This window comes from Oryzias latipes, chromosome 8, assembly GCF_053564925.1.
Source record: "Oryzias latipes strain Hd-rR chromosome 8, Olatipes_Hd-rR_3.1".
Taxonomy (NCBI): domain Eukaryota; kingdom Metazoa; phylum Chordata; class Actinopteri; order Beloniformes; family Adrianichthyidae; genus Oryzias; species Oryzias latipes.
In genome coordinates this window covers 14,666,929-14,691,907 of record NC_136244.1, presented here as the reverse complement: position 1 = coordinate 14,691,907, position 24,979 = coordinate 14,666,929, and the positions used below count along the sequence as shown (strand labels likewise).

The window sequence follows — 24,979 nt, the reverse complement described above, 5'->3', positions numbered from 1 at the left end:
CTTATTATTATTAAAAAATAATCATTAAACATCTAAGCATCCAACTGTGCACTGCACTGAGTGAGGCCATGCAGCAGCAACTCCAAACTTACTACTTCACTACATCCCTGCCTTGCACCAGCTGCCATCCTCTGCAGCCCAGAAAGCTGCCAATATCACCCATTGCAATTGAGTTTGCTAAAGCTTTGCAGGGAGCCAAGGCTCACCTTGGCTTTTTGCTGAATCAGCACCAATAGAGAAAATGCAGTCAGTTGTGCGCTCATTCTGAACAGCAGTCCAATGTTTCTGCTGACACAACAGATTGCAGTGTGTGTATATGAGTGAGTGTGTGATAAAAGCAAAAAGTCAGGTTTGCCAGATTAAGTCTAAAAGATGTTTGAGAAAATAATGTGATAAAAAAAATACTGCAGAGTCTGGGAATTAATGAAGATGATGAAGAACCTGTGTTTTAATCTATTAAAAAAGCTCAACTCACATGATTGAAAATGAAGTATACCTTACATTTAATGAATTTGACCATAAACATAATCTTGGGAATATTGAATTCTGTTATTTTTCTAATACTGCCAAGCAGGACCCATAATGTGCAAAAGAACTGAATTCAATCTGAGGCTGGAATGACGTTTAAACCCTGGAGTTCTGCAGCTTTGTACTATAGTAATGTCTTTTAAATCAAGGAGAAAAAGGGAAAAAATCAAGTTTTCTCCATCACTCAATAAGGAATCCCTGCTCCTCAAACTTAAAACACCACATGTTATGTTTAACACTATTTGCATGACGAAGTTTTGTCTATATTATCTTGCTGCACTAAAGGGTTTTTCTTTCCCAGTAACATTGTTTTAGCTCAAGTTGCAGGTTTGATGCACGGGGAAAAAATACATTTAGGTTAAAACTGATTTGAAGTTTCTTTACATTTTTGCTAACAATTTATTTGTCTTATTATTCAGAATTTTGTTAAAAGCAGAAATTGTTACGTTTGAATTCAGTTTTTTGTTTTTTCCTACGTTTGCTACATTCACAAGAAAATTATATTTTTTGTTTGTGTTAATTTACACATATTAGCATACTTTAACTGTTTTGTTTTCTTTTTTGTGCCGTTATATTAAACTTTTCTCATGCCACAAAAGATGAATATTAATGCCTTTCATTTTCAAAAATCTTTTTTTTTTTAAATTGTGCAATTTTCCGTACTTTGATAATTTATTCTATGAGTAATCTACAGAGTAATGTTTTATTTTCTTCAATAAGATGAGATAATGTAATTGTTCTGAACTCAGACTTTGAAAATATAAAATTTACCAAAAAATAAAATTAAGATTAGCTCTTGAAGATTTGAATTTTTTGAAATGTTGATGCAGAAATGGTGTTAAATAAAGACTTTAATATAAAAAAAAATAATTAAAAGTAAAGTCTTACGTGAACACATTTTCTTTAAAGCTGGATATAGTGCATCTAAAGCAAAAGAAAAAGCCATTTAACCCAGACTGCTTGTGGCTTAGAGCACTAATTACTTTGTCTGCAGTTGAATTTTAATTATAACTTAGCATTGTGCTTCTGTTAGCATGAATGCTCTCTGTCAGGATTCTTATCTTCCACTCACAGTCACACACTTCTTGGCTGCGGCACAATTGACACTGATCCTCAGCACCTGCTGTTGTGTCAGAACAGAGTCAGAACAGCAGAAAAGCAGAGTTTGATCACAAACCTTATAGGGTTTCTTTATATTGCACATTTGCATATTAAAGTGAGTTTTACACATAAAAATTTGACGTAAAATCCTTCTGTTTTGTTTTGTTTCTAGGTTCTTTACATGGGGTAAAGATTATTTATTTCTCAAACATCTTTTTATGACTCAAGAAATCCATCTTAAAAATTCTCATGAGTCTTCTAACCCAATGGGAATCACAGAAATGATTCTGTACAGGGCTGCTCAACACTGTTACTTTCTTAGAAACTCAACAGTGTCGGGGGGGCTGTGGGGCAGAGTTAGAGTGGTCGGCCTCTGATCAGAGAATCACAGGTTCATTTGCTTGCCGCCTTGTTGCCTTGTCCACCCCTGTGTGGAGGTGTCCTTGGGGAAGACACTGAACTCATGGTGTTCAAAATCATGGGGGTTGCAGGTTGGCAGCAGATCTACCATCATTGTTTGAATGTGTTTGCATCAGTGAATGGCACTGCAGTCAAGGTAGAAAGATGCTATGTACGTATACACCATGCTATACGGCTTGCTAGTAAATATCCTCCAGAGTACCACGAGAAAAAATGTTTTCTAGTAATGTGGCTTTTCTTGGGGTCTGGATGAATTGCTTTAATGCCCAATTTCAAAATGCAGAGGAGGTTCATAAAAAATATTCATACTTAGTGTTAGGAAGCAGATTTTATAGCCCATAGTGCAACAAACACACCTGATCAACACTAGATTTAGGACAGCTGTCTATTTAGAGAAATTAAAAAAAAAAAATTTTAGATTGTTTATTAGACATGTTTCAAATTAACAGACATATATGTTGAGATGTCACAGCACAGGACAGTGGTGTGTGAGAAAACACTCAAATGTCAGCCCCTCCCACCCCCTTCAACAGCCCCCAACAGGCCAGGACAGACAAAAAAAAAGGAGAGAGAAAAAAAAAAAAAGGGAATAAGTAAACCGCTTAGTCATTTAGAAATAGGAAAACATATAAACATAAATAAATAAATAAACACAAAATAATAAAATAAGTGAGGTAACCATGGTAACGGCCTTAACCATTCGTTACGCCAGAGCTCAGTCAGCCTGCGGATTGTGAGGAAATGTCACGGAGTCCATGTATTGTAGAAAAGGGGCCCCAGGTCCCATGAAATGCCCTGAGTGAGCCTTGAAGTGAGTGCCTGAGCTTCTCTAATTTGAGACTAAAAAGCACCTTGGACCCAGCGGACATGCGAAGGGGGACGGGGGAGCTTTCAGTTCCATTTGTTTATATTTAAGATGGTAGCCATAGCATATTTACTTGACAACAAAAAAATAATGACAGCTTTCTGTTTGAAATGACTCCCAAAGACCTTAGATTGAAGATGTAGTGGACGAAGAAATAACAAGTTTTACCCCTCAGTTTATTTACCTTCAATAAAATCTGCTGTTTTAGTGTTTTCCAATAGTCCAAAATCTTGAATTGTAATTTATCACTTAGCTTTCCGAGTACTCCTGCAAATGTTTACACATTTTTCAACTGCTGATACTTTTCTATTTTATCTCTGAATGTTGTTCAGCATTATAGAATGGAGGGTTTGCCCAATTTTGTTTTATTTGTTCAGTTTTTAAATCTTAAATCAGTTTATAGGATTTCTTAAAAACTTCATATTGTGTGATTTAGAGGTCACTATGGGGGGGGGGGGGGGTCAGAGGGTTAAATATCGAAGTTACTTTAAAGGTTCAAATTTATTATTTCAGAACCACTAATTCTTTATTCTAGGTGCAAAAAAAACTGTTGTCGTCACTAAGAGTAGTTCTATGAGGAAATGGTGTAACTTTTTTTCACTTGCTGATTGTTAGTTTAAAAGCAAACAAAACGGGATGTGTTAAAGCCCCACTCTGATCCTCTTTTAAACTATTTTAAAACTATATTATTTTAAACTAGTTTTGAAACTGGTTTCAAAACCAGTTTTTAGTTTCTTTTAAAATATTTCAAAAGCGTTTCCAGTTATCTTTTAATTATGATTACGCTGCTTTTTTCCAAAAAACCTGTAATTCATAGAAAAATTCTCCTTTGAGTTTGGAAAGGACCATTGGCGCAAAGGAAACCCAGCCCCACTTCCCATCACCCATGTGTTTACTCTGTCTCCCTCTATCTTATTGTAGCTCGTCTCAACCTGAAGCAAACATTACGGGAGCAACAAAAATGGCGAGCCGTACAGCTTAGAGCCAGATGCCAGCTCAGACAAGGAAAATGAAGACGTATATGGATCTATTAGTCAACAAGTGGATGCATCAGAATGGAGCAGAGCAGGGAGCTTGTGCCCGGTCGATTAGAGCCTCTATATATAGCTTTAAGCTTTTTCAAAGAGTATTGTTTGTCTGCTTCTCATTTACAATGATATGAATAAAGAAACACTTAGAAATGCAATTTCCAGTTACATTTTCTTAATATATGTCCTCCATCATCAGAAAAATGCCACAAGAACAAGTTAAAAACTCCCAAAAACAAAATTTTTGTCTGAGTGGGTCTGTAACCCTTGTGCTATCCCAGGCACTTTAACATTGGGAGTGGGGTCATCTAGACCCACTAGACAGTGAGCTGAACCTTTTTTCTTCAATGATTTGTGAACCTCACTGGTGTCCATGGATTACATGAAATCTTTCCACCTTTGTCATGGTAGGGAGAACACCTCAATGTAAGGGTGGGGTCATCTAAGGTAGCACAAGGGTTAAAATCAAAGTTTTGAGTAAGGTTCAAACTATATAAATGCTTAAATGTTTTGAGGAGAAAGAAGAAGGGAAAAAAGACAAGAATTGACAACAGAGCAAATAAAAGTTGTGACAGGTGGAAGTGAAGAGAGTAAGAGCAATTACACCTGAACATCGCAGACAGCAAATTATTCCTCCTTGTGAACCCTCGAGCCTCATCACAGCTCGGTCTCTTTTATAGGCAAAGAGACGTAAATACGCAATTATTCATGGCCACTCTATCCTGAATGAGGATCTCTTCTCCCATCTCATCATCAGAGTGAGATTTCTAAACACAACTATGAAAGCAGCTTTCATTCAGAGGCTGCTTCCAGGTAGACAATGAAACAACCACTCTATGAACCATATATATAGATAATCTCCTAAATTGTTTAATGTAGAGGTCACAAAAAGAAAAAGAAAAAATCAATGCTGCTGGAAATCAAGTTATCAGACGTATTTCCATGTTGACTGTAAAGAAAAAGCTTTTCTATCCACCACCCCATGAGAGGAAAGCATCTCTGGCAGGATTTTTTCCGCCATACTCTCACGTTTCACATGACTTTTAGTGGCTGGATGTTGACTCACAAGTCGAAATCCCAGACAATTCTTGTCCTACTTTCCATTAGCTTAACGCATCTATCCTTGGTTGTGTAGACTGTGTCATTCGGGTCCTACATGGCCCCTCGGCATTCCAGTGGAGAACCATAAGTCGTTGTCAGAGGCGGTATCAGTTTCCCTCTGGCCCGAAAATAGGCACCTAAACATTTAGAAACCTCTGTACTGGAGAACCCTCACTTTAATAGCCGTCATTTTACAAATGTATGGAAAATAACTGGCATGTGACAAGTCTGGTTTGTCAAGGCGGCTCAAAGTCACATTGCAATTGGGCCAAGTGGGTCAGTCATCCATGAGTGATAGATCGAGGGTGTTGACTGATATGTCACACTGGGCCGTGGGAGAAGGTCACCTGACAGGCTTCTGCTTCTGTTGCTGCTGTTGTGCTGTTTAGTTGTGCCGTGATGTGAGGTCTTTGTCACTATGCAGCAAACGCCTTCTAATCCACCAACTTCCTTTCTCTGTGGCACCTGTCCTCATGTGTCATGAAAGTAATCCCAGTATTTTCCCTTCTGCGTTTATTACAAACGGTTGCTCTACATTCATACAGCTCAGTCAGTTGCTGGACCCAAATTATATTTTTATTTGACGACACTTTCGCCTTAATATGTAGAACCGAGCAGTTAAGGACACAATACCACAGGTTACTAACAAAAATATCTTTATTGTCCAGAAAAATGTCAAAAATCTCAAAAGAAAAGCAGCAAACTTACTGATAGTAGAGGACTGGGCTCTTAAAACAAGGTCAACTTAACCTAATTTTGAAATAATTTTGAAAATAATCAGCAAAACCTCAAAATCGAGAAACAAAATCTAAAGATGACAGACCTGGCAACATTTTGGATTTGGATTTGGAAACAGATTATTTCAAGCTATCAAATCAAAGATAAAGCTAAAGAAGACAAACAAAAAAAATATTTATACACAGATATATCCAACTTAGGATATTTATGAGGTGGAGTATGGGAAGGTCATCTCTGATTTTATCATCTAGGGCAAATATAATAAACTTCTTTTAAACACATCCAAAACACATCGGACTGAAAGGACCCATAAGCCTGTCAAAATCAATGACAACACCATGGAGATTGTTCCTACTTTAAATACCTTGGAGTTCACAAGAATAACAAACTTGACTGGGCGGTAAAGGTAAATGCTTCTTTTACAAAAGGTCAAACCAGATTCTTCTTTCTAAGAAGGCTCAAACCATTCAAGGTCTGTAATTTGATGCTAAAAATGTTTTACCAGTCAGTTGTTGCCAGTGCAGGTTTTTTATGCTGTGGTTTGTTGGGGGAACAAAATCAAACCGCTTACAAAAACTGCTGGACAAGTGTGCGTCAGTGGTGGGGGATTGGGTTTTATTTGTGGATGTGCTGGTGGAGGCAAGTTCGAGGAGCATGTTGAAAACCATCCTCGTGAACAAAATGCACCCGCTGCACGTGACCCTGCCCTTCAGAGGAGCAGTCGCAGTGAGAGAATCATCTCACTGCGCTGCATAACAGAGAGGTTCAGAGTGTCTTTTATTCTGGCTGAAATAAGGTTCCATAACAGGCACTGCGGACAGAGGATGTTATTTTAATTTCAATTTAGTAATTTTTAGCATTTTATTTGTTTTTATTGTTGTATTTTATGTTAAGTTTTAACTATTTTATTCATGCATTACGAATTCATTCTATTTATCTTGTTAGTTTAGCAAAATTTATTTTTATGTTTCCTCTCCGAGTGTTGTATGTGTGCTAGCTGGATTTCTCCAGATGGTGATCAATAAAGTAGTTTCTGCTCCTCTGTAGTCATGAAATTGATTAGAAAATACATATACATTCACATACTCTTGTAAAATTGTTACTCTTTATCATATATTGACATGTTAACTCTTATGCATACAGAACACAGACACAATGAGACTAATGAATATTAGGTTTGTCAAAAGGAGTTTATTGTGAGTCATCAGCCCATTTAGGATACCCATGGGTGGGTGGGTGTTGGAGGGGTGGGTTGTATAGAAATAAGCAGACTGTTTCCAAATTCCCTTCCTTCTCCGCAGTGCACTATACAGGGGTTTGTTATTTCGTCAGGGTGTCTGAATATACAATTTTGAAATCCAGTGCCCTAGAAATTTCAAAAGTCACTATAAAAAACTACAGTGCACTGATGCTCACTAGATTAGCGAATGTAGACCACAATTCATTGCATTTGAACAATTTTTCATTTGAAAAGTATACGCAAGATATTTTTTTTAATAAATCATCCAAATTTTTGTTATTAGAACACAATAGTTTTAGTAAAATATGACTCAACCCTGACCCTTAAAATACATGAAAGTAGTGAACATGTCTCCAAATTGCATTAAAACCTAGGTCACTGGATTGTTCCACACCAAATCTTTTAGGGGTTAGGGAGTAGTGAGTGAATTCGAACAAAACCACAGTAACTGACAACTACAAAATATGTCACAACCCACAGTGAAATTCCACTTCCTGTTGTTTCTGACTGAAACTGTATACCCTAATGTTTCCTGATGTTTTAATGGCAAGCCTCCCGGTGTGTTTATCTCTTGCAGTATCAGATCGGTCAGCTGTACATGATCAGCAAACACAGTCATGAGCAGAGTGAACGTGGGGAAGGAGTGGAGGTGGTGCAGAATGAGCCGTACGAAGATCCCGAACACGGCTCAGGCCAGTTTACGGAGAAACGGATCTACCTCAACAAGTGAGTGTGGATCTCTTTCCGTTCCAAGTCCAGTCAAAGAAAAAAAATGTCACCTGAAAGTCCTACTCCCATCATCTTTTGATCTAATGATCTAATATATATATATATATATATATATATATTTGAATATATTTATATGTCTGCAGAGCAGCAGTGGTTCATTAGAAATTCACCCATGAAGTACAAAGGGACCCATGAGGTCCCTTTGTACTTAATTTTCTTTTTATATGTCCTCCATTATGAGAAAAAATGCCACGAGAGCATGTTAAAAACTCCAAAAACACAATTTTCATCAAAACGGGTCTTTAAACAAAATTAACAGTGAAAAGACTTGGCAGGAATGATTTGACTGAGAATCAGTGGTGACAGCCTTCCTTGGGCAGTGTGTGTATGTGTCTGTTGTTTGTTGATATTGAATGTGAATGGATAAAAATGCGGTGAATGATGGTTTGCACGGGCAGTTCCTGTTTGCAGATAGTGGTGAAAAATCCACTCCCAAAAAAGGTCCAGGTGCATGAACGGATGAAATTCTTTTATTTTTTTTGTACACGTTTTATATTGTATCTATTACACAAGAAAAATAACTAAAATGTGTCAACTGTTTTACTGTGAATCTCTTTATATTATAATATATATATATATATATATATATATTTATACTTTTTCTTTTTTTAATGTATAAAAGATGTATGTCTCTCTCAGAAAAGAAGAAGCTTTTAAACAACAACTCACTGCTTTAAAAGTTTTCTTATCTTTTGTTCAAGTTATTGAGAAAACTCTCACTCCTCATTTAATATATAATAATATTCATGGCATTGTTTGTCTACTTTGCATAGCAAAACAATACATTTTTACCTCTGATAATCAGTATTTAAAAGAACAGATAATTTCCTGTAAAAACATTTTTATTTTTACATTTTCATTTCTTTAGAGAAAATGTAAACAGGTTTTATAAGTGATTTAAACAAGTTTTTAAATAAAAAAACATTTGTTCAGCCGTGTCTAAGTTACTTGAGAAATTGTGAAAGGACAGTCCACAAAAGCTCACAGTTTACCTTTGCGTTTTCACAAACATGGTCTAGCACAAAGGAGAGCTCTTCACAGTTGTGAGTAAAAAAAAGACTTTTATGTAGCTCCATACCTTATCCTTGAAAAGCTGAGAAAATTCTATAGAAAGTTCTTGCACTTGACATGTGTGGTTCTACTGTGACTTTCACTTGGTCCTAAAAGAAGATTCAGTTCTTTTCTTCACAGGAATGTTTGTACCTCTCAAGTAGTTGAAGTAATATCTCCAATCTTAACCATTTTTAAGTTACTTTACTAGCTTTGAAGATGTGATTTAAGACACATTACTTCCATTACTATCTCATTTCAGTGCCGTACCGGTACGAAGCTCATTGATACGACTGTTGTTGTGAATTTGGGTGACACAAATAAAATTGAATTGAATTGAAAAGTGCAGTTTGACATTCTTTGTGTGTCTTCTCACTTATAAATCTGTATTGTTGTCACAAAACAGGCAGACAGCTGGCTCCAATTCCAGCAGGTTTTATTGGCACAGCTAAAAGTCCACAAAGCTAAATCAAGGTCAGGCAGGCAGAGGTTAATAATGAGCATGGAAGCATCAGAGAAGAGACGTGAATGGTCAAGATCCAGGCAAGATTCAGGGCAGGTGGCATGCACACGGAGTCAAAGACAAAACAGGGTCAGAAATTAGAAGATCAAGACTGAATGTAACACTCTGTAATGCAGGCAGAGTGGCACAAACAATACTTCGCACTGAGTGAGACTCAGTACAGTGCTTGAGTAGACTGTGATTGATTTGGCGAATGAGAGTCAGGTGTGCAGCACTCAGAAACTGCATGCTGAGATTGCTGGGAGATGCAGTACATCTAGAAGTCCGGAAACGGCTTCCGGCGGTGACTAGAGGGGGAGACAGAGCTCTAACTGCTGACAATTTCTATGCTTTTTTGTAAAAAAAATTCTCCTGAACCCCAATATTTTTTTTCTGTGTGAGACCACAAACAGGCTAGAAAGCAAAGAAAAAGAGATTTTTATCTTCTTGAGAACAGTGGATGGAGAACACAGATGGTGGGGATCACGCTGAATGCAAACTCCAACCCACCTCTGATTCCTTAGGTGAGTCTATAAGAGCTGAGTTGTAGACATCAATAATATGTGGGTCTTAGAGAATGTTAATGCAGAGATTAAGGAGGCAATGTTTTTATATAAGATGTATTAAAATACATTGTTTTACAGGCCTATGATAAATACAAAGGACTCAATCAGTCTTTAAAGACCATCTCTGAAGAAAATTGTGTTCTTAGTGTTTTTAACATTTTTAACACAGGATTTTGGTTAAAAATTGCACAATCTTAATTAAAAGACCACTGGGAACATTTTTATAATAGATCAAGAGGCAATTGGAGTGGGTTTTTAATTTAAGAGATGATCTTTGATACTGTAAAACTGTACAGCTCAGATTATTTTTTAAATATTGCTTGGTATTGATTATTAAATAATTAAGCGATAAATCATAAATGAATGAGTTTATATTAGGGTTTATCTATTTTGAAGGAAAATATTGATAATATATGTGTGTGTAAGCGTGTTCATTTTCCCTCCTGGTGGTGCCTTTCTAAACCAAAATCCTCCATGTGGCTTGCACTAATGAGATACTTCTGTGTAACAAATGACTCCCAAAAAAAAAGAAGAAGAAAGCCTCGACATTACATGATGGGTGAGGTGATGTTTTGTGGTCAGAAGTGACGACTTATAGTCTCTTTGGGAAATGGGAACTGTGATGTCCAACTCCAGAGAAGTACTGTGCTTGGTGTGTGTCTGTGTGTAAGTAAGTGAGTGTTGGGGTTGTCACACTGTGTGGGTGCAGAGAGAGAGATGAGGTTAGCGGCAGTGCTGGATAATTTGAGCAGTCGCTGTTGGACGCCGAGCTTGCTGCTCTCCACCCACAAGCCACCTGTTAATGTGTTATGGCTGCAGTCTGTGCGGGTGTGCGTCTGTAACGCATGTCTCGTCATTAAAGCAGTGCGTGGACTCGTGACCATCATCTGGTGTTTGAGTTGTCCTGTGGTTCTTTCAATTGTCTCACTTACCAACAGAAAACAAATATTTGTTTACAGTTTTCAAAAAAAAAAAAAAGAAAGAAAACACAAAATTCAAAGAAATATCACCTTTTAAGAACACACTGCAGTTTAGGGTACTGATGGATGATTTGGAGGTTTGGATGATGGAGAGAAAGTCAGAGAAAGTCAAATGCAATTTGTAACAGCCCTCGTTAGGATACAGTAATCACTGCCCCCCCACTCCCGTCTTCTACACACATTTTTGTCCAGTCAGAATCTATGTTTATGTCACTGAAAATTTTTACGTGTTTAAGTCAATCTGTCCTTTTAATCCGGGGATTCCTCCATCCGTCGTCTGTTTCCCCTTGGTCCTGTCACGGGAATCCAGGTTACACGCTGGACAGCCTGCCAGTTCATTGCAGGGCCACACACCCTGAGAATCACAATCCCACTTTCACTCCTAAAGTACAATTTTCAGAGCCACCAATCGACCGATGAAGCATGTTTTTGGGCTGTTGGAGAGTGCCCGGATGACTTGCAACCTGCAAAGACAGCCAAGATTCCAACCTGCTGTGAGGCAATGGTGCAAACCACTACACCCCTGTGTGCCCCCTCCATTTTTTTCCTGAATCGTCACCAGTTTTCTCCTCCTAACCATCTTGAAACCCTTTTTTCTTGTGAACGTTTGGTCCTTTGGAGTTTTCTTATCATCTGCCCCCTCATGTCCCTCTCTGTCTCTATCCCAGCTAACCCTGCAGGGTGCAGGCTGTCATCAGTGTAATCAACTTCCCCACAGGCCATTATGGCTGCATTGTACAGCTTCTATTATGGCTCCACTCAGCGGGATGGGTGTGTGTATGTGTGTGTGTGTGTTTTTTTTTTTTTACTGTCTGTTCTAGCTAAGTTTTTCACACTTCTTTCTGTGTATTTCAGCAAGCTGCCAAGCTGGGCCCGAGCAGTGGTCCCTAAAATCTTCTATGTCACGGAGAAAGCCTGGAACTATTACCCGTACACTATCACAGGTAATGCTGTAATCTTACAAGCTATGCAGGGTGCTAGGTACACCATTATTACCCCCATTTTTGAGACTTTTAGCAAAAAAACCAAGTGGAAATATTGGAACGTGCATCTCGTGTTAACAAACTTTAGGCAGTCAATCATTCCCTGCTGCAGTCCACAAAGGTGAGGCTGTTCACCTGCTGGCAGCTACTGTATGAGGGAGGAGGGCAGCAATCACCTGTGCAGCATATAGAGTTAATGAACATTATAGGTTCTTTGTACCTGTTTAGAGCTGTAGTGTACAGGATCATAAAAATAAAGGTACTTGTTCTCAGCACTAAAGAGAATTCAGTTGTGCTGTAAAAGTTGTGAGTTTCCCATAATTCCTTTATAATTTGCTCCCAATGAGTCTTTATGAAACCTCACATTTCATCGAAAGGTATGTATTTGTTTTTTAATTGTGTTTTTCGTTCTACATTTTTGTTTTTATGGTAATTCTTTCAAAGAACTACAAGAGAAAAGAACTACAAATGGACACGGACACATTGTGGTTTTTCAACTTTTAATTGCAGGTCTTCTTACAGCTTTCATGAGCATTAGGTTAGTATCGATAAGACTTCTTGGACTTCTTTGCTTTTGTAGTTCTCATAAAAGGTTTTACAAAAAAACACAAAAAGATTGAACAAAAAACTCTTTTTTTGTTGTTAAACACAATACTCTTCCATGCATTTTATCAGAAAGAAAAGTAATAATAAAATAAGCAGAATCAGGTGATTACAGCTTCCAAAAGGTAACATGAGCCAAATACACTTGTCATTAGTATTTTTCATACATTTCATTATTGAGTAGATGAATTAAGGTTAAAAAAAAGAACACTTCAAACTGCAAATGCATATGTTCAGAAAAATGTGGTGTTTGAAGAAATACATTAAAGAAGACCGGCAGAGTGCTGCCTTTTAGCTTTAAACCCTCAAAATGAATCACTTTTGTCAGCATTTCGCATCCTCACAACCAAAAGAGTAAAAGAATTCCAATTCAATCTGCAATTTTTCACACATAAATAATAGTGCCACCTGTGAAGGTGTCAGAACAAATTTATGGAGCAAAACATGTTTGACTGAAGAATGCTTTTGCCCAGTTGGCCTTCAGTTCTTTTGTTTCACTTTTCTTTTTTTGTCACTGAAACCATGTGGCAGTCTTTTTTAAATAATTTAATTGTTATATATGGAATTTAGACGTTTTGCTATAATTTCTATTGTGATAAAAAAGTATCATAAACAACTACAAGAGAAAGTTTAGTTTTCACACTGAACTGCTTGTTGTGTGTGTATTTTTTTAATTCAAAGTCAAGGTTTTTCATTAGATCATTACAGTTCTAATTGTACCACTTTAAACAGCAAGTAGAGCCTTGATGATGTGACAATAGGGCAGTGGCATCAGATAGTTTGAAAGATTGCTGCACTCTGACTCATCAGAGAATTACAAAGACACTGAACTTCAGAAATGAGCTCTGTATTTGTTCTGACTGATTTGAAATTCAGGGTCCCCCTATCTGACACCACTCTGTTTTGTTTAATAGGTCACTATTTAACCCAAATATTCTCTCAGGGTTTCTGAATCCACCTCATTTGGCTCTTCCATGTATTTAACACTCTAGTGGTGCTTGATGTACAGTGTTTGGTACCCTTTGGATCCTTCTTCCCCATTGGGTAACCATCATTTAATTCAAATTAGAATTTTGCAGTAACAATTCAGTATATGGTAGAGTGATATTATATGAACACAAGCACCATGTCAACAATCTTTTGTGAACTTTTACATCTATTTCCAACTAGATTTTAACTTTGATCATAAAGTGTTAGTTGCATGTGAGCATGTTTTAACAAACTGAGGGAAGTAAAACGACAACAGTATGCACATTAGATATACTTTGAAAAGTCAGCAGGTAGCGATGGACTATGTTGCTTCTGGATGTCTACAGACTTAAGGCAGTGTCTGATGCCATTACTTCCTTTTACGATTTCTTCCCTTTTCCTTCTTGTTTTCTTTTTTTCACAAACCTCTCACCTTCCATTCCTATCCATTACACGCATGTCCTGGGCTGATATGGGCAGAGTACACGGTGAGTACATCCTCTCACACACACACATGCACCTTCCACCTGATCTTAGAGCAGGCAAGAAAGAAGTCTTCTTCCAGAGACATTAAAGGTTTCCCCTTGCAGAAACGTGTATTATAAAATGGAAGCACATACTGTATTTTTTTGTATTTCTTTTTTAGTTACCTGCTTTTTTTTTTACTCCTGGTATCAAAGCACAGCTGTTGAGCATTTTTGGGAGAGATAAGGAGCCTTATTTACCTCAGTGCTTTCTAGAGAGCTCTCAAACCTTCATAGGCTTGCTATTTCAATGGATGCTCGCTACTGTGGCAACAGAGGTGCCAACCCATCAACGGAAAATGCAAATGCCACAGTATCGCAAATTACAGCTGAGACCCTCTTCATGCTCAATTTCATGATGTAACAATAGTTTTAATATGTCATGGTAAACAGCTTGATTAGCTATTTGGTTTGGTTAGCTTTCAAACATTTTAGAGCCTACCTAATAGACTGTATTTTGCAACATGCTTTTAGTTTGACCAATCAACTTTTTGGGGTATTTTTTTATTTATAAAAGGTGTACAAAGCATCCAAATGTTACACTGAAGTGAAAGTAATGTTGTTGTTCTTTTGCATAAAATCAAACAAAAATGAACTAAAAATGAAATAGTTTTTTTCTTCTTTTTTTTAAGCCATGCAGTCAGACTTTCACTAATGAAACCAAAAATCAACAAACGTTACCAAGCTGCTGGAGGAAGTTAAATAAGTTATCAGAAATGAAACAAAGAAATTGGATTATATTTTCACCTTTGTTGTGGAGATAAGCATCTTTATGCGTAGCAATTACAATAATGCCAGAGTTTGTGTGGTGGAATAAAGGGAATAAGGTAAGCTGGATATGCAGTTTTCCAGCATCTGCATTATAGATTTATCCCAACAACAGTTTTTCCACCTTATCTACAGGCCATACTGTGTTTTGGCCCATTCTTTTGAAGAAACACTTTTTGCTTTCTGCACTTCACAACTTTAGTGTTCATTACAACTGCACAGCAACAGAACTAAGCTACTTAGAACTGCAATTCCCAGTTTTCAACCACTGACTGTAAAAGAGAACTGGACTGAGCGAAATTTAGTTCCAATTCAGTCACAAGTTTTTCACAATACTATTGTCGGCATGTTGGAGCCAGAAATCGTCAATAAGTAGTTATTGGTCCAAGTCGGTGTGCATCAACGTTTCTATGACAGCTACTCTCAGAAATCAGAAGTGAGCTTGATTGAAGACCACACTCCTACCACTTGAAAGCAGGCTCAGGAGAATCTGTCAATTAAAGGCTTTGAATGTTCAATGCGAGGCCACATAGGATAGGATAGGATAGGATAGGATAGGATAGGATAGGATTGCATGGGATAGCATAGGGTAGGATAGTATTTTATTGTCATTTGTACATTTAAAACAAATACATTGGAATTTTTCCTCGCCAGTCTCAAGTCAGGGTGAAATACAGAAGGACAACAAAACAACTGAAACTATCAGGCATCATAAATAAAAATGAGGGACAGAATTTAGCAAAAGAGAAGAGTAAAAAATAGGAATTACTTGCAGTGAGACATAATACAGTCATAACTACTCATTATTGCAGTGTCTCAACCGGTTGATAATTCTTCATTGTTCATTGCACTTCATGTCTCGACAAGTTAGCATTAAATAGACTGAAGAAATAAGTCATGTGGAAGGGAGGATTTTTCTTGCTGTGTTGATGACCCTTTGCAGCATCCTCACCGAGGATTTGAAGATTCCGGGCACAGATTCCTGCGTGAGGGACATGTTGAAGGTTTCTGTGTCCACCTCTGCTAGCTGCACCCCGCAGACATTCAGAACTCCTGGTGACACGTGGTCTGGTCCTGTCGCCTTGTGCGTAAAAGTTGTTTGGCTGTCTGGCAGGATGTCATTCTAAAACCAATCAATTTGACTCCCTGCCACAGGCCTGTTGTGTTGTTTTTGCTGTAGAAGCTCTCAAGTTTCTGGATATAGCTCCTCTTGGCAGCCTTGATGGACTTCTGGAGGTCATAGCGAGCGTTTTTACACTCTGTGCCATTTCCCAACTTGAAGGCTGCACATCGTTTCTTGATTTTTTTGCGCACATCTGTGCTTAACCAGGGTTTTTGGTTAGGAAAGATACGAATTGTCCGATAGGGGAAGCAAATGGAGGTGCAACAGTCTATGGCGCTGCTTAATGTATCTGTGTATTCATCAATATTTGCTGAAGCTGCTTTGAATATGCTCATGTCTGTGGCCTTGAAGCATTCTTTCAGTTATTCCACAGCACTGCCAGTTAATGTCATTACAGTCCAAAAATATATATAGATATATCTTGTTCGCCATGAGAGTGGCAAGGATAATGATCAAGAGTGTTAGCCTCCCGCAGCTAGCCAGCCGGCATGGCCTGCATGTCATCCCACCTCATCTTTTGCGCTTGCGTGGCGGCGTGACGGCTTCTGGATTCCAGGAGACAAGCCTGCTGCGGCCTGTCGCTGTAACATCCCAATGTGGGGTTGTAGCTCCGGGTAGGGACTCATTATATTTGTGTCGAATTTCCTCTGTCACTCGTTTGTTCCAACTTTAAGAGAGCTTCCCAGTTGTACTTGATGTGAGCGATCACTGTTCGGATTTTATGAGACAATGACAGAACTAACAACAATAGAAAACAAAACCTGACTCTGAGATTAGTGCGATGTCGCACACGGGAGAGCGTCTTCTTTTCCATACTTTCATTGAGGCATCTGATTGGTCAGTTTATAACTTTCACAACTTGCAATAAAGACAAATATTAGGATAGCAAGAACATGTCATAAAAAAAGTAGAGCAAGAACTGTGACTGAATGATAGCTGTTATTTCTCAATAGAACTCTGTGGGATTTTGTTTTTTTGGGACTAATGTGTACGTCCTATTTGGTACGCCAGAGGGGAGGGGATACTCAGTCCACTTGTCATATATAGTGACTGTTTCCAACAGACAAAGCAACCCGACCTTATGGTTGGTCATCTTTACACGAAATCTGTGTTGAATTCCAACATTGTTGAAAGCTTGAACAATAACGAAGACATGTGTTGTGTCCACTTGTCCTGGTCTTTGTTCCCCCAAAAACCCACAACTGTTTTGTCCATAAACTAATCCTGTTACCAGTGGCACACTTTTGTGTGTTCAATGAAAGAGTTCACCTTGAATGAAGTTATCAGAGAGCAAACCGTATTCAGAGGTAGTGAACTGCAACCATGAGTCGTGACATGACAAAACAACAGATCATTGATCGCTATTCACGAAAGAAAAAAAATCCTGTTTGACTTGCATTTAGAAAAAAAGCTCTGACAGAAACACATTTGGTCCCAGATGCCTGTTGTGTGACATAACAAACACAATAAAGCAGTACACTGGAACAATCACGGTGGTGGGTATTGATTTCTCCTTGTTTAGACTTTTTTTTTTCCTCCAGTGCTCATTCCTGCCCAAGTTTTCCATCCACATAGAGACCAAATATGAGGACAACAAAGGGAGTAATGATAATGTAAGTAGTGTATCTGGTCTGTGACAAATTCTATGATTAAACTTATAAATATGGATTTTTTTTTTTTGTTCTAACAAATGTTTTGTTTCTCTTTTCATTTTCATGCATTAAAAATAGTTTTCCTGTTATGGGTCCAACTCTTCTTTCCCTACATACATCAACCATCATCATGTTAATGCCTTTAAATAAAAAACTACAATTCTTGGGCCATTGCTCTTGAAAGGTTTAAAGAAAACTAGCACTTTTGTGCAACCAACAGGCAGTTTTCACACTCAGCATCATGGGTAAAAATTATATTTGTGGCCTGATGAAGTTGGCCACCTAATTTCTCTTACATTAATCACAGTTCTGGCCTTTGAAATCAATGCTATGAGTGAAACAAAATTAGTCCAAAAAACTAAAACTTTTACTTTTGGTCTGGTATGTAATGGATGAAAGACCCAACTACATGATCTACACGCTTTAAAGAAGTAAGTTACCTATGGAAAGTTCATCACTGGAACTTGAAGCAATATGGGAACATAAAAAGAACACTCCTTCTATGAAACCAAAAGAAATGAATCAAAAAGAAATGAACAGAATCTTTAAGAAAGTTATGTTTTCACTAAAACAACATAAGACATAGCTTAACTTTTTTAATGTTGTTGTTACAAATGTTTTTCTGTGACAATGATCATTTCCCGTATTTAACAAATTACCAAATGTCTGTTATTATTGATCGTTTATTTAGTTAAAAACGTGATAATTCATTGTTAATGATTCTCAGTTCAAATCAAATCAAACTTTATTTATATAGCACTTTTCCTATAAAAGCATAACACAAACAATGTTTGTAGCTAACAGTGAGAATCTGGTGGGATGTTTTTGGTAATGTTTACAGCTCATATTATTTTATAAAAGAAAATCCACCGTTATTAGTATTTTTTTGTCTATAATGTTAATATCTACAAACAAGAGTTTGAAATATGAGTAATGCACCATTAGCTGACTGTCTCCTACCACATCACTTAAAGATGTTCTTAGATTTTTCACATCTTTCATGCCAGTAAAAAGCAGTTTGCCTTGTCTCCAGCTCTTCTTCAAAGCCAGTAAACACTTTGATTGGCAAAATCAAGCAATTCTGACTGTTATGCAACTGTGCTTCATCAATAACTGAGCTGAAAACAGCAATCTGCAGCTCCTCTCAGTGGTTAGTTTTAGTATTTGCACTTGGAGCATTTCAATTTCAAGGACCATGGATGCACTTTTGCCATCTAAGTGGAACAAATGGTAGTGTATGTACATTTAATAAAAGGGTTCACTCTTTGCACTCTCAAGTTAACAATAAACTACTCCAGCGGTTAACCCGCACTCTCAGTTTCATTTGATTTTTTTGTGACCTTTCAATTTATCTGCCTGCCCTTTCATTTGCTACGTCTGTGTGGGAGTTTAGAGTAAGTTTAATCAAGAGTTGGTGACATAGGAGCAGAGAGTCTGCTCCAAAAGGAGCAGGTAATTGTCCTTGCATGAGTCATACAGGAAGAAATCTGTGATCACAAAGTGACTCAAACTCATTCACAACATTGTTGGATCAGAACGGAAGCAGAAGATTGTGTTTCCTTCTGTACTTTTATGCCAGTATTGGTGCAGTTACTGACTTCTTCAAGCTTCTGCATTTTGTATTAATACAGCATTTTTTAGTACACTGCTAGCAGGGTTTTTTTTTGCCACCATTTATAACACCTTTGCTGCCGTGTTAGTCTTATGTTTCTCTGTCCCTCAGATCTTTGGCAGCGAGCCCAAAGAAGAAGAAACAGAGGTATGCTTTGTGGACATCGTCTATGATGAAATCCCTGAGCGCCACTACAAGGAATCGGAGGTACAAGAAGCAAAAAGCTGAATGAAAAAACAAAACAAAAGGGTAAACAAATGGGAAAGAATAGGGGAACCAGAAAAGCGAGTGGTTCTCCATGTGTAAAGTACCAGCGTCTTGTTTATGCTCACCAGCGGGTCATGTAGCTCTGAATGATGAAAGGAGGTAAAGTGCATGTGCACATGTCCCAGACGTGATGGATATCAGCAGAGGGGATGTGCATGGGTGTGTATTGGACCATCTATCAAGGCGTGATGGTCATAAGGAGCTTAGTTATTAATAATCTAAAGGAGTCACGACAGCACTGCTGTGGTATTTTATTATTGACACCTTCATTCTCACACACACACACTGCTTAGCCAGCTTTACGATCCTCTGCTCTCGTATAGATAAGAATAGCTCAGCGATATTAGATGGCCAAAGCAAATACCACTTCACTTATAGACAAAGGCTCTGAAGGTGCTGTATATCATGGCTGTTTCAACTCCTCTACCCTTCAGGGCAGAGATCTGAAAACAGCTGAAGCTAATGTCATAGTTTGGGCAACATTATCATGTAAAAGGCCTGTAAATACCAGCTTTTGATATTTCTCAAGCTTAAAGCATCTGGATGTTGGTTCTGTGTAGGCCTGGTGTATAGAGAACAAGGGTTCGATTTTCAGGGGGGAAGATGGGCTTCATCCAGTGTGTGTACTAGGGCAAGACCTTTCATGCTACTGCCTACCTATGCAGCCACAAGAGGGCCCATATCTGAGTCCCCCTGTGACGGTTCCCAGCCTGAATAAAATACAGGGTTGTGTCAGGACATTCGGTGTAAAAGATATCTGCCAAACCACTTGAGTGAATCAGTGGAAGCTGATTTCATTATGGCGAACCCTGAATGAAAATGCTGAAAGGTGAACAACGATATTTCTCAGGCTTAGTGTTATTCTTATTTCTGATGTTGCTAATATCTACATAAATAAATTGTCTTTTTGTGTAGTTAAACCATCAGTTCCTTTGTCAATCATAACCAAGGCATCAATCAATTCCTGGAAGTCTATAAGATTTGAGCATAAATCTTTACCACCATTGGAGGCAGGGACAAAGCCACAGGGGGGCAAGGGGCAGCTGCTCCCTCAGCAAAAAACTTTGCATTACATTCCCCTCCAATTTTTGAGTCAATATTAGTATCATTATTGACAAAGATTAAGAAATCATCAATACAAACTTTGTTAAGCATTGCAAAAATAATAAAAACAATAACAATTATAAAACGGTTAGAAATATGTATTTTTAATAGTTTCATTTGTAATGGCTTCCACTCTGGTGTTCTGCCTCCCTCCAAAGTCTTCTGCCCCCCTCCCCACATAAAAGAATTCCTAACAAAACTTGCCTGGAGGTCCACTCCATCAGCTCAGTGGCCTTGTAGAATAGTGGCTGACCTGAGACTGGAAGCTTGTAGTTCAAATCCAGGCTGAGTCATACCAAAGACTAAAAATGGGACCTATTGCTTCCCTGTTTGACACCCAGTATTAAAATGGTTGGATTGGGGCGTCAAACCACTAAATGGTTCCTAAGCACGGCTGCCTTTGCAGACTGTGAAACTGACTTCAACGAACCTCAACAACATTCATTCCTTTTTATGTTTCAGATCCAATCCAAACACTCATCCTTTTAGGCTTTCTTACTCCATCCAGGTGGAGGGCGGAAACAAATGTTTTATATGTTTTTCACATTTTACCCTGCACTTCCTGATCATGCCTAGTTATGACTATTTTTGTTTCTTTTATGGGGTATTTGGTAGCTTTTTTTAACTTCACTGTGCTGTGACCTTAATACCTAAAACAGCTACGTAGGGTTAGTTGTTATTTATACATTTGGATATCAGAATTAAAATCAAATCTACCATACACAGGTTGGTACTGTATCTCTGTGCATTTAGGTATGTGGATGTGGCTAAAATGAACCAGTTCAAGCTAAAGTACATTACATTGTACAATTTCTATCACATATACTGTGCACTCACTATGTAAAAAAGTTAGCTAATGCATCTCAAATCGGCTAAGCAGCAGCCTTCTCTAAGTTCTGCATTCGTTGCTGTGATGGAAATTGTTGTATCGCCCCCACACACTGTTGTCACAGAGACAACAGCCAAAGACGACTGGACACCACCCTATAATTAGTCCATGGAGAGCAGTGATTAATGCAAGAGTGGTTTGTGGACTTCGTCACATCACCATGAGTCTTTTAATGAATGCAGGTGTTCCTATTCCGGAGACCTGGAGACAGGTTTAGGTTCATCATTGATGGGAAATGACAACCTTACAATAGACTGTGATTGAAAATTCTAAGCAAAAAACAAGGCTTATACAAGAGGAACATATGGCTTTCTTAACCCAAATGTCTCATCTTTTTAGGATCTTCGTTATTTCAAGTCAAAGAAGACCAACAGAGGTTTTCTGCAGGAAGGATGGATCAGCACTCATGATCCCATCATGTGCTCGTACAAACTGGTCACAGTCAAATTTGAAGTGTGGGGCCTGCAAACACGCGTGGAACAGTTTGTACACAAGGTCAGGATGAGGGAAAACAGCGTAAACCTTTTTTTCATGTGGTCAAACTTTCTGACCCGTGTGGATTACTTCCAGAGCCAGAGGCTGCAATTTTCTGTTGGCGAAACATTCTGTTATGTTATCACGCTCTAGAAAAGTCTTTCCCAGTCACCTCTAACAGCTTTTCCTGGCTGCAGCCTTCAAACTTCATATCTCTGATTTAGCAATCAATTTCTCCCAACACTGTGCAGCATCTGTCTCTGGGTTGTGGTGTCCTGTTCTTTTTTTTTGTTTTGCCTGAGGCTCCCATCCACACATCCACACACCAACACATATAGTCCGGCAGGAAAAAGCCTGGGTCAGTGCTCAGAAGGTAACTTTAATGACTCTTATGTCCAGGGGCAAAAAATAAACATGACGAACTTCAGAGTTTTGTTAATCATTTTCAATTTTACAATTAAGCACAAGTCATATCTCACCTTGAATCTCCTCCTCTGCACTTATTTCTCAGTGATTTTACTCTTTTTGCTTCCTTTTCTTCATTTACTCTGTTTAGGTGATCCGTGATGTCCTGACACTGGGACACCGGCAGGCCTTTGCCTGGGTCGATGAGTGGATTGGTAAGTTATTCAGAAGTGGCATTGAGATGTGTTGATAAATTATGAGCATTTTTAATGATTTGGGGAGTCATAAGTGCACTACTCACAATGAGGAGGGATATTGTTATTTACATTAGTGCTTTTCCTGTTTGGTCTGAGTTTTAATGAAATATGTAAAAGTTCCTTTTGAGATTACTAATAATGAATTAGAGGAAACACCATTTTCATTAGTTTAATAATTATCACCCCCAAAATTAAAACAATAATAAAGAGAGCACCAAAAAAAAAAGACCATGTTATAGACCAGCTATTCCCACCATTTGCTGCAATGGCGGCTTGACATTGGCATCTCAGTTTCATTTTTAGCCTCAGGATGATGTTCTGAGGCAACGCGTTCCTTTCTTCCAAAAGTGCTTACATGTGGTAGGGTGGGGTACAATCATCCAGTCTCTGTTTCAGCAGCTTCCACATGTCCTCTATGGGGTTCAGGTCAGGGGACACTGTTGGCCACACCAAATGAGGCTCTCTCACATCCTGAAGTCCAGCTGCGACAATTCTGGCTCCATGAGGTGGAGCATTATCATCCATGAACAGAAAGTCTGGGGTGTGCTGGTGGAACTGGATGGTGTTGAGGGGTTCTATGGTGTCTCTGAGGTAAGAACTTACAGTGACTGGGCCATCTACAAGAACCAATTTGGTTTTGTGCTGACTGGTGTTGCCTGCTAAGACTGTTTCACCTACTCCACCAAAGCCAACCCTTGTCCTTCTTGCCGAAGGACACAACACTTGACTGAAGGGAAGCAGGGATTGAGACACTGACCCTTCAATCATTGGCTGTCCTGCTCAACTGCCTGAGCTACTGCCGCCCCCTGTACACAAATCAGGGTGTGCCTATCTCCCCAATACAATTGCTCCCCATCCCAAAAATCTGTAAAGTGACACAAACACTGTGTATACAAAATCCACTGAGTTTTTCACAATATCCTTACCTTATTGTGAGATGTGTAATTGTGGTGTTAATTAAGCAATAGAATGTGATAACCTTGGATTTGATAGCAATAACTGTGAACAAGTCATGGTCCTGAACAAGTCTTGCAAACAAAAATAAGAGTAATTGCTCTGTTTCAGTAATTAAGTTGTCTTTCAGTGTTAAAAAAAATGTACTCCATCAGATATGACCATGGAGGAGGTCAGGGAGTACGAGCGCGCCACACAGCAGGCCACCAACCTCAAGATTGGAACATTCCCACCTGCCATCTCCATCTCAGAGACACAGCTGCCGTCCAGCGCTCGAAGCGGACCCAACAGTGCTCCATCAACACCCCTCTCCACTGAAGCCCCCGACTTCCTGTCAGTTCCCAAGGACAGACCCAGGAAGAAATCTGCTCCGGAGACTCTGACGCTTCCGGATACGGGCCGCCGAGATTCCCTATTCAAACTGCCCAGCTTCTTCTCCTGGAACTCCAGTCCACAGCCAGAATGAGAGCAGGGTCGCCCCACCGAGGAAAAAACCCTTCCCGCAAGCCCACAGGAACAGAGGCAGCGTCCTCTCCACTGCAACACGTCCTGGGAGGTTCAAAGATTCAGCCCGTCGATGCCGGAGTCTAACGGCGATCGCAGACTCCTCAATCATCCCTCCTTTGAAACAACAGCCGGCCTTCAATGTGCACCAGTCAGCATGGAGACCATTTTCAACTGAATGTAGCACATTCCTACAAAGCTCCATCCCAGAGTCTCATGTTGTTTTCATCTAAGCTTAAGGTGTCTTGATGGCATTTGGTTGCTTTACAGAACTTGTACAGAAATGAATTCTTTATTTTAAACACCTGAGTCTGGAGCTTCATAACCTGAGGCGGGTAGTTTGTTTATTTTGGTTCATTTTGAAAATATGCTGTTGGGTATTTTGTTTTTTTCATCCAAGTGTACAGTGAAATTTCTTGTATAAACTGTATGAACCTCATTCAAATGATATACGGTCAGTATTTCAAAACGTTGTGTCCAGTGAAGGAGCTGCTATAAAATGTATGTGCATTAACTGATGAGACTCTTTCCTCCATGTTGATTTACAGTGACTTCTCACAGTCATCATGTTGTCGGGTGCTGGCATGATTTTTTAAAAATGTGTAAATATGATGCCTAAGTACGTTTTTCTCCGACTCTCTAGTTTGGTAAAGTGGACTTGTTTTGCTGCCACATTTATTTCAGTTGCGTTACTTTTTCACTCACATTATTGTCATTTTTCTGTTTCAGTATTTATTTGAATATCGTTAAGTATGAAGAGTCTTTGACTTTGTTTTATTTAACTCATAAAAGCCAGTAAATCTGTTCAAATGAGATGTGGAAATGAAAATACATTTTTAAAAAATGGCTCACAATCTCTAACAGTTGAGAGTGTGTGTAAAAAAAAAAAGTACAATCCAGAACTGACTGCAGATCAGCTGTTGTGTATCATAATTTTTGTATATTTGTATGCATCTCGAATAAAAAGCAGTGACCAGATCACA

The 24,979-nt window shown here is 38.6% G+C and overlaps 1 protein-coding gene across 1 annotated transcript in view; it reads left to right on the top strand.

The window, feature by feature from the left end:
* pitpnc1a (phosphatidylinositol transfer protein cytoplasmic 1a) overlaps window positions 1-24,973 on the top strand; it is a 45,779-nt gene extending 20,806 nt beyond the window's left edge. Inside the window, exons 2-9 of the mRNA XM_023957599.2 lie at window positions 7,599-7,747; window positions 11,764-11,852; window positions 13,944-13,951; window positions 17,420-17,491; window positions 19,254-19,349; window positions 21,742-21,897; window positions 22,433-22,496; window positions 23,648-24,973. Of these exons, the coding sequence (XP_023813367.1) occupies window positions 7,599-7,747; window positions 11,764-11,852; window positions 13,944-13,951; window positions 17,420-17,491; window positions 19,254-19,349; window positions 21,742-21,897; window positions 22,433-22,496; window positions 23,648-23,958 (945 nt within the window). The 3' untranslated portion in view covers window positions 23,959-24,973. The remainder of the gene's footprint in view (window positions 1-7,598; window positions 7,748-11,763; window positions 11,853-13,943; window positions 13,952-17,419; window positions 17,492-19,253; window positions 19,350-21,741; window positions 21,898-22,432; window positions 22,497-23,647) is intronic.
* The last annotated feature ends 6 nt before the right edge of the window (window positions 24,974-24,979 follow it).